Below are 9,963 nucleotides of genomic sequence, written 5' to 3'. Positions count from 1 at the left end.
AGGATGCTGCCAATATTACTCAGTTAACATATATCTCAGCATTTGTGAAACTTCAGAAAGCACATTTTGACTGTTTTTTCCTCCCTTCAACCAAAACACTCATATTGAGCTGTGCCATATTTGGAGTATATTCTCAATACACTGATTTGCACTTAAAAGCCCTAAAATAAATAGTACACTAAATAGCACTTTAAATTGTTTCATAAATGTAAAACAAGTCACACAGAGAAAACATACTATTCTCAGTCTATCCTCATGGGAATGTGTGGAGCAAAATGGGCAAATCTGGCCTCCTCTTTTCATTATTTACAGCTGAGAGTAAATCTTACTCTATTTTCCAAATTCATGGCCTGCTGTAGTGTTTTCTGTTTGTAGTGTCCTGGGCTGGCATTGCAAATACTGTATGTGTTTCAGAAGACGACGTCAGAAAATTGATTGCTTTTTTAAAAAATCCACATTCTGCTGTTTTATTTCCATACATAATGTACTCTGTGTGTCTAAAACATGTACAGCCATTCTGCATGACTGATACCAGAAACGCTATAAAACAATCTGGGTAAATTCTGGGGAGGGGAAGAGCAGGAATTCTCCCCCCAGTAATACTATACACAGGTATAAACCAGCACAAACAGAATATACTCAAATACTAAAACACAACTCACAGTCCACTGCCTCTCCAAAGCTCTGAGCGACAGCAGGCTTCACGACAAACAGGTCATACATACGCCATCTGATGTCATGCGAAAACATAATCTGATTTCTAACTGCAGTCTTCTGCTCACAGGACTAGGAACCAATGCACGCCCGTTTCTGAATCTGCCCCTCTATGTGGAAGTACAGGTGGCTGCTGTTACCCCTAACGTGATCACCTTTTGTTTCTCCTCCCACTTAACAGACTTTATTTTATTTTGGTGCAGTGCACATGAATGCAGTGTCTAGGACAGATGTGCTACCTTTTATAGTGTTGCTGTAGAACTCTTTAGCTGTAAACCCTTAATTTGCAGCTGGAACTCTAATAAACAGTACATAGTGTTTCAATAGCCTTCTGCTTATATGTTTGAAGATTCGAAACTGAATGGTGAGGTGGCCAAGGCGGCGCTGGCAAACGAAGACTGTCCCCACATAGACCAGGCTATTACGCCTGATGAGGGCCTGCCCTTTACCCGCTCTGGCACTCGGGAGAGATATGGACCCTGCTTCCTCTTATCAACCGGGGAATATCCCTGCCCGCCTGATGGAGGAATAAGAAAGGGTATGTAGCTGGGGTCCTGGAACCACGTAGTTAGCAACCGTTTTAAATAAGAGAAAAGTCAGCTGTAGCTGTAGCACGTGATAGTGCGCTTGCTGTATAGATGCACGTTTGGGCTGGAAACCACCACCTGATGTCTGCATTTGGAGTTTCTAACCTATTTCTTTCAGAAAGAAAAGCCTGAAGAGCTGTAACTACCCCAATGCAGCTATGCTAGGCAGTCAAGTCTTCCACCCCAGCTGGTGCAGTAACTTTAGCGGAGGATCTCTACAATGTCCTTAAATTAGCCCATCCTCCAAGGAGAGGCCAATTAACATTTCATAGCAATGCAGGTTTGCCACTTGGAAAGCTCACAGATCTTACCAGATTTTAAGGAGCACAGACTTGGAGGTGGCAGACGGAAAAGACAAAACACAAAAGCAAAACATCCTCAAGAAATAGGAAATGATTATTTGGCTACCTTAACAGAGCACTAAAACAAATTATTTGGATAGCATAGCTGTTTAGTTCAACAGAGAAAGAGAAGCATATGAGAACATCTGTTAGCACAGGTGTCTTACAATTGGAAAATAAACCATTTAAAATCACTTTCCTTTCATAAATAAATCATTACCAGTTAGTTTCTCAGGCTTCTGACAGCTACAGATCTCTCAGAAGTAACTGCATTTTAGTTTGCTAATAGTCAGAATAATCTATTTAGTAACAGAAGTCGAATCAAATAAGAAAATTTCCCTTCTTAAAATAGGCCGGTTTGTTCAAACAATTTAATGTGAGGAAACCATGCAACCAAAATTAGAGTTACATATATATGCAGCAAAGTTGATAAGGAATGGGAAAATTGGAAAAGAAATTTCTCTCTTCAAATCAGTGTTTATCACTGGTGTACTGTATATAATATACGATATAGTCAATATTTTAAAACTGCAAAGATTGTATGACGTAACCATACACTGAGTATGGAGTATAGAATTCCCATGTGCCATTGTATGATGGGCAATAGTTATAGTAAATGCCTGTTATAGATAGTGTATGTATTTATAAGTTTTAAAGCTTATCATCAACAAGGATATAGTTGGACCACAAGACTTTCATATGAAAGTATATCCTCTAAAATTTACCTTTGTAGCAAAGTGTTTTACTTGATTCTGTATCGGATAAGCATTGGCCGCGTTCATTCAGCCTGGGCGAGTTCGGGTGGTTCCAGTGGATCAGGGGAACACTCCAAATGGCACATCCTTTGGGATGGGGAATGTATGGTTTTCACGATGCACTGCAACCGCCTCTCGTTACTGAATGAAACAGAGGCTGGTTGGCTAAAGAGTAATATATGTCAGCATATTGTTGGCCTGTTTGAAACACGTTGAGAGCATCTTAATTGTTGTTCCAACAGAAAATCATCCATAGTTCGTGCAACTCTCTGTACACTTGCTGCGCTGTTTATGTGCATGTCTTAAGGAGAATGGGGGGGGCGGGGAGAGGGAGGGAAACCAAATGCATGCAATTTTGGTTTTGGTTTTTTTTTTCTTTTAAAGTGCTGTGAACAAAGGAGTAGTATCTCTATAGCAACACAATAAATTCTATGGACTGTGCTGCCTTTTCCCCCTCCTGCCCCCAGAGATACCAGAAACCTTAATTTTGCCTGAGGTCAAAATGCATGAAGTGGAAGGGAGAGGTATGCGCGAGTGTATGACAGACACAGAAAATCTCTCCCACTGACTCTTTTTCTTTTTAGGGTACAACCATGTTGCTGCCTGTAGGATCAATTACGTAGCCTGACCATCCTTGAGAAACGCTGTTTTGGGGGGGGTGAGGGGGGCGGGTACATATATATATATATTTTTTAAACTTGTTCTGTACTTCGATGGCCTTCTGTGTCATGTTGCAAGCGATACTACTCTCGGCATGTCCATGCATGCAGATGGTATTGAACTGGCTACAATGTTGACATCATTCTTAGTCCATTCTGTCATTGATCCAATGCTGTACTTTGCATTTTTCTTTTAAATGAAGGTTACGAAATGTCACGGAGCCTTAACAGCATAGCTGGCATAAGTGGAAAAGCGATAGGATTATCCTCAGTGTCTGCGCCCTACAGCTCTCCTAGTCCAGTGAGATGTTCTTGGTCTCCCATCCCATCTATTTTGTAGCATGGATCAGTAGCAGAGAATGGTCTAAAAAGCTTTATTTTCAATTAGCCTATGCTATGTTGCATATAATCCAGGTGACTAAGTCTGAAGATGCAATGTCTCACAGTAGCACCCGCTGGAAATGGTGTTACTACTGATGCTAGGTGACAACACTCCTAAATAGCACTCAGATGACAATAGGCAGGCATTTACATAGAACTGGTGGGCCATACACGCTGCATGGTATCAGTACATAGAATGAAGGGTAGATGCACCAGATAGTTTCCTTCCTGGTGCATCCTGCTAGTATATGCTTATTTTAGCTAATGGTGGATCTACTGGCTCTGTATGGAATGGGTTAGGCATTTAGTCGATGCTGAAACATGCCAACGATGGAAGATTTTGCTTTTCTCAGGATATTTTTGAGCCATAGGAACCCTGCAGGAGTTTGAGCAAACAAGCGCAGTAGGATGAAACGTTGCATGGGCACCTATTTTAAGCTGAAAGCAATACTCAGACACACTGTAGAGAGGTCTCAGTCTGGCTGACTGCATGGGAAAAAAAAAAAATCCTGTTGAAGAAGAATATGGCTGCCTCTGCATGTAGCTATTTCACCTTTTCCTCCTTCCTTTAACACTAAGATGCCGAGCTTGATGTGAAAAGCACAGGGAAGAAGCTCAAGTACTGATTGTATTCTTTACATGCAGATCTTTGCAAAGAAAGTCCAGTCATTGCTAAATATATGCCAACAGAGGCAGTCAGAGTGACCTGACAAGGCAAGATGGAGATGAACATTGATGGCTAATAAACATCTGTGTGGAACTGTGCAGGCATAGAAGACCTTCTCATTTGGACAAAGTTAACTCGCTCCATGCAGGTTTTATGGATGATTCTTCGTGGTTTTGGAGTTGTACTAGAGATGCAGGCTTTTTCTACGGCCAAAATGTAACAAAACTGTAGAAGATCCTTTTTTTTTTTTTTGAATCTATTTTTTTTGTTCAATAGCATGAATTGCATGAAGACAAAAAAAAAAAAAAAAAGAAAAACCACCAACAAAAAACCAAGAAACACTGAAAGTGTATGATTAAGGAGGAAAAAAAAAAAAAAAAGCAAAGTTATATATTTTCTTTCAAAGCTCTTTACTTTTACATACATTGTTGTAGCCAAAATGTAAAACGTTATAAAACTGTACATTTCTTTGCTATGGATAGCTTCTTTTTGTATACAAGATACAGAGTAATGGTTTTAAAAAGTGCAATCAGGCAGTCATCGGTCATATTGACCACGCCTTCACAGTTCATCACACCAACATGGAAATCAAGAACTTTTAATCCAACTAGAAGTGTATAAAAATAAGAAAAACTTTTTCCTGTCTGTTTTTGTTGGCATGCTTGTGACACATGGGACCTTCCTTCGGACCTGACACTAACAGCTGGTTAATTTTCCAGCTCTGGTTATGTTGTATTTTATTGATGTATAGATCCAACGTAAAGACCCTTCATAAATTGTTCATATTAAGTAATCAGTATGAATTTTAAACAAAAGAGGTGTTATTTTAAAACTGGGACTTATAGTACAAAATCAGGAAAATACTCAAGTATAAATGGTCTCAAAGTTTAAGAAACAAGACAACAGCATTGTATGCAATTTAGTACTGAGTAAAATGCATGCACAATGTTATGCAAAACAATTCTAGCATGAAATAAATTTTGTATCATGGTTTCAGTGCCTGCTGTATAGTGTAAAGGGGAATCCTTTTCTGAAGCTATCAGGGGTTTCCAGAGACTTGCTTCTAAAATCTTGAATAAATACAGTGTTCTCAACAGAAATGTAGGAGAAAAGCTTGGTATTGCTTTGGTTCTACAATGCTAATTTTGGTTAGTAGATAATAAATGAAGCCTGCAAACACTTGATACAACCGATGTCTAAAGAACTCTCACCATTAGTAATTTTACGAGGGAAGATTAAAACCCCGATAATTATCTACGTATCTTCCTTTTCCCTCCTCAACAATAATAAAAGTTTGTCTTTTTAGCTGACTAAATGAATTCAGTTTTTCTTACTTCTTTGGGGCCCATCCTTCCCTTGCTCTTCACGGAACCACAACAGTCCACCTGATACGAAACTCTGAAAGAAATCCAGACGTCCAAGTTGCACTTTATTTGCCACACAAAACATGCAGCACTAAGAACCAAGAAACACAGTGGGATTTAATTTCACTTTAGATGCTACAAATGACAACTATGGACTATGTATCAACAGCATTCTAGCTGCTTAAGCATTTTTGGTAAAGTACTTTTATAAGGAAGGATACACCTTTATCCTTATGTACGAAAGTTCAAAAGATCTGGCAACCTTCTAGGCAAACTACGGCATTTGCGACTGCTGCTGAGAATGGAAATGTAAGGGAACTGTATCTCTATGGTCTGGAGGAAGCAGAGATTAAACCCCAAAAACCAGAAGAAACACTTATGGCTCTGGTAAGTGCTAAATTATCAAAAAAAACCCCACAACTGCAGCTGGACCTTATCTTCACGAAACTCTACTCCAAAAGGAAAAATCAAGGAAAACCTCAAGCTGTGTTTTAGGAATAGAAGGCAGGCTGATAATCTGAATTTGTACGTAATTAGAAGACTCCTTCATAGTCCTCAATGTAGCATTATGTACTTGACTTCTACTTGAGTTGACTATCCTTGTTCCCCCAGAGCTATTTTTCTCCCACTGTTTCCATGCTGTTATTCTCAGCTGATAAATGGGCAATTTCTTACCTCCAGAGGTAAGATCCAGGTTAATCCAGGATCCGAAAGTTGCCTAATGAACAACTCTTCCTCTTATAATGTACTAAGCATCAAGAAATAGATGTATCTGTCCCATTTTTTTATTTAACACTAACTCAAGGGCCCAGCATGAAGGCCATTCAAATTCTCCATTCCCATAAGGAATACTAACAATTCAGCCCTGCAAATCCCACATTGATCTTCCCTTTCCACTGTGCTTTGCATACATATACAAGCCTTAGCTGCCAGGCTGGGGACACATGCCCATTCTGTGCTACTCTTTACACCTACCAGTCCCCTTTTCATTCAGGTACTTCTCTGAGCTTATTCTGATTTGAGGTAACTGTGTCTTTTGGGCGACTTCTATAAACCCTTCAGAAACAGATCAGCTCTTCCCATGCACCACCCTTCAGGAGATGCTCTAAAGCTTAATGTCTGCCTGACCCCAGAGTCCTCCTTGCACACAGTGACAGCTCTGACAACACAGGGAAAGAGTGCGACAACTGGAAAATTTCAGGAGCTGTTGCACTGAATCCTGGCAGTGAATCTTTAGAGAAATTTACCACATCACCCCAGCTGACCTACACTTAAGGAGCTTTTGCTGGGGTATTACAATTAAAACATTAATTTCTTGAAGCCTGCCCACTTCCACCACAGGAGGTATATACCTTGATCAAAGCATGAAAACCATACACGTGGCTAGATTCTGACTTCAGCTTGCAACAATGCCACCAACTACTTCTGACTTCACATCATCATCAGAGCAGAAGCATGTTCTGTGGTTCAGTTACGCTCTGCCTGTTTCCTGCTGGAAATGAACATCTGAGTTTCTTCTTCTGCAAACTCGGCTTTCAGCAATGGACCCCTGGCTACAGGACCTGATGCTGGTCCTTCGTCTGAACCCACTGGCAATTAGTGGTTTATTACTTGCTAACATTAAAGGCACACTTCAACCGCACCTTGTATACACAGAGCTTTTCCTCTGACTGCATGAAGGTACTCATGTTTTTCTGGACCAACCTGCTGTGTCTCCACAACTACAATTTCAGACAGCAAGGATATGAGAAGTGGTTTCTGTTCTCTCACTCCAACAAAAAAAAATCTAGCTAATACTGCTGTGATAACAGTCAAGCTCAACAGTCATTAATCATTAAAGTGATTTTTCACATAAATTGCCTTCCTTCTCTTTAAAGTTTCAAGGCCAAAAAAGAAAATACATCACTGAAACAAATGGCTGCTAGGACAAATGAGCAGACTGAAATATGGAAGAGAGCAAGCAGGGCTAAGGCAAGGGCATTCAGAAAGGAACTGGGCACAGAGCTGCTTACAAAAAAGAAATTCTGAAGAAAAAACAAGTGCAGTTATTACCCTGCCACTTTGCATATCCTTTTCATAGTTTCAAAACAAGGCAGCCTACCTCTCTGCTTTCCATATATATCCTGGAAGCAATTCTGTCTTTGAGCTCATACACAAACTAACTTCACTTCATGAAAATGTGCTTAAATTATGCAGATTATTTTTAAGTCACTCACTTATTTGAGTTTGGGCGTAAAATACCTGTCTGTTCAGAAGTCCCAAAGAATCTGCATTCATCTAGGACTGTGGGTGCCACATTTCTCTCTTTGGGGAATACAAATGCTTATTTTCAATCAAGGACAATATTTGAATTAAAGTCAAACTTCAAATTAGAAAATGGATCCAAAACTGTACCTCTTGACTTTCCTTCCTTATCTGACAAGCAAGTGCTTTAAAACTAAGCACATTCATCTGCCTCCATGGAAAGATATATTGTCTGATTCAGGCTAAGGAAGCCAGGTTTTCAACCCTCAGAATTCACTTGAGCATTTAAAAAACTATGCAAATACATAGGTCCAAACATCTTCAGGTACCAAATATTAAGAGTATGTGCTCCAAGGCTTCCATTGGTTTCTCTACTGCCCATTGAGCACAGCTGAAATTCTTTAGTCAGCAAAAGACAAAGTATTGCAGTTGCTTTAGCTCAGATACCACGCTAGGGTACCTGCACAGCCTCTGGACCAAAAGGTCTTAGCAGGGACAACACAGCCTATGCAGAGGCGGCTGACCATGAGTCACACCAGACACGTGGCTTGAGCCCAAGCAAATAAGCTCAGTAGGAGCCATGCTTTGCAGTGGTAGCACCAGTGCAAGTAGGTGACTGGAGAGGAGGCAGCAGTAGCACAAAAGGTGGGAAATAAGAAGGACACAGGATGGATCTGGAAAATGGGTTATGCAAGTAGGAAGGAGGGGAGCATATGAGGAAACAGGAATCAGTGGTGAGGGAAAAAAAAGAGCAAAGAGAGAGGGAAGTAGTAGCAATGATGCTTACCTAAAAAACCATCAAGGACCACTAGCCTAGAAGGTAGACCCTTAGCCTGGAACTCGGGAGATGGAAATTCTATTCTTGGCTCCACTGTGGACATGCTGGGTTACCTTGGTTGAAGCATTTCAAATTTTGTGCCTCAGCTTCTGTTTCTGTGACATTATTGTCTTTTGAAATTGTTCTGAGGTCAAAAGAGGAAAAGTATTTAAGTAGGAACAGTCATTAAAATCTATCAACTTAGAATTAAGGCATTAAAGGAAAGAAGAGTCTCTCCATTAGTTAAAAGATGCCATATTTCCTTGTCTGCAGAAGAGTATAATACCCCATAGAAATCCCTTTCCTTTTGTACTTTAAAGCAGAGGATTATTATGGAAAATGATTAAGCACCCACACAGTTAAAATGACAGAGCATCTTCATTACTGATTGGCAACTCCTCTGCTGCCCTAAATTTAGGTACCACATCTCCATGCATTCAAATCAGTAAAAACAAAACACAAGCTAAACTTGTTTGACGTTTGCAGCAAAAACAAAAAATCATGTCAGAACATGAAAAATCTCCCAACTCTTGGCTCCACTTTTATATATATATATGTATGTATATAAAATATGTAAAAACGCAGAGTCTTATAGCAAAGTGTTCACAAACACTTATAAGAGCACGATGATCAGGGAATACTGGAATCATATTGAATTGAAATTCTGCAATTTCCACTGATAAAGTCTTGATCCCAAACCCTGCAGACAGAATTTCCCCAAGACTACATTGTATCTGAGTAACAAAGTGGTCCATAGGCAAAGCAACCTGGAACTAGCTGAGAAAGGTGAAAATGAACTCAGAGGCTAGCCGACAGAGGAATGGGACTTAGACTCAACCCCCTCCCAACTTGCAAAGGCTTGTCTGAAAATAAATCCAAACCCGACATGTAACAAAATGAAAACGCCTGAGGATTTTTGCAAAATAAACATCACCTCGGAATCTTCTCATTCCCACAGCCAGCTTTTATTCAGGAATAATTACTTTGTTGCTCTTGTTTCTAATCAAGCTGAAAAAAGTGCTCTCCCAATACTCTAAACTTATGCTTCCTCACTCTTCCACAAGGTAACACGTGGCTCATCCAGGTCATGATTCAACTACAGAGACCATTTTCATCACTGAGTATTTTCAGTTACAAACTCTCTTTCCGTGTTCTACCAATGAGTAAAAACTGTCTGTGAAAACAGGTGAACGCAGAGACAACTGATGGATGAATGTGAATGAAATGCACAAACAGCTGAAGAATGTGCCTTACTTCACTCCCTTCAACCTCTAAATGGGTTACAAAATAGCAATGGCTTTACATATACAGTTTCTCCACATAATTTTAAAGGCACATATGATAAACACCTTCCTTTACAATTATTCTTTAGGACATTCATCCAGCAGGCGGCCAATTTCCATAAAGCAAAGCATTTTAATTCAAGGCTATTAA

The 9,963-nt window shown here is 39.9% G+C and overlaps 1 protein-coding gene across 6 annotated transcripts in view; it reads left to right on the top strand.

Annotated features, from left to right (window-relative positions):
* KCNC1 (potassium voltage-gated channel subfamily C member 1) overlaps positions 1–9,963 on the top strand; it is a 131,086-nt gene that overhangs the window by 103,863 nt on the left and 17,260 nt on the right. For 2 of the 6 annotated variants that reach the window (XR_003991315.1, XM_030485235.1), the window contains exon 3: positions 1,064–1,252. The exons of 1 other annotated variant lie outside the window; for it this stretch is intronic. Coding sequence is in view for 4 of the 5 variants with exons in the window: in XM_030485235.1 (XP_030341095.1) it covers positions 1,064–1,252 (189 nt within the window). In the remaining variant the exon portion in view is untranslated. Of the gene's footprint in view, positions 1–1,063; positions 1,253–2,981; positions 5,415–9,963 lie in introns of those variants that run through there. 3 more of the 6 variants (XM_030485236.1, XM_030485237.1, XM_030485239.1) reach the window with 3 other exon arrangements.

Source organism: Strigops habroptila, chromosome 4, assembly GCF_004027225.2.
Source record: "Strigops habroptila isolate Jane chromosome 4, bStrHab1.2.pri, whole genome shotgun sequence".
NCBI classification, from domain to species: Eukaryota; Metazoa; Chordata; class Aves; order Psittaciformes; family Psittacidae; genus Strigops; species Strigops habroptila.
The sequence above is the reverse complement of the archived record's forward strand: the minus strand, read 5'-3'. Positions and strand labels throughout refer to the sequence as shown.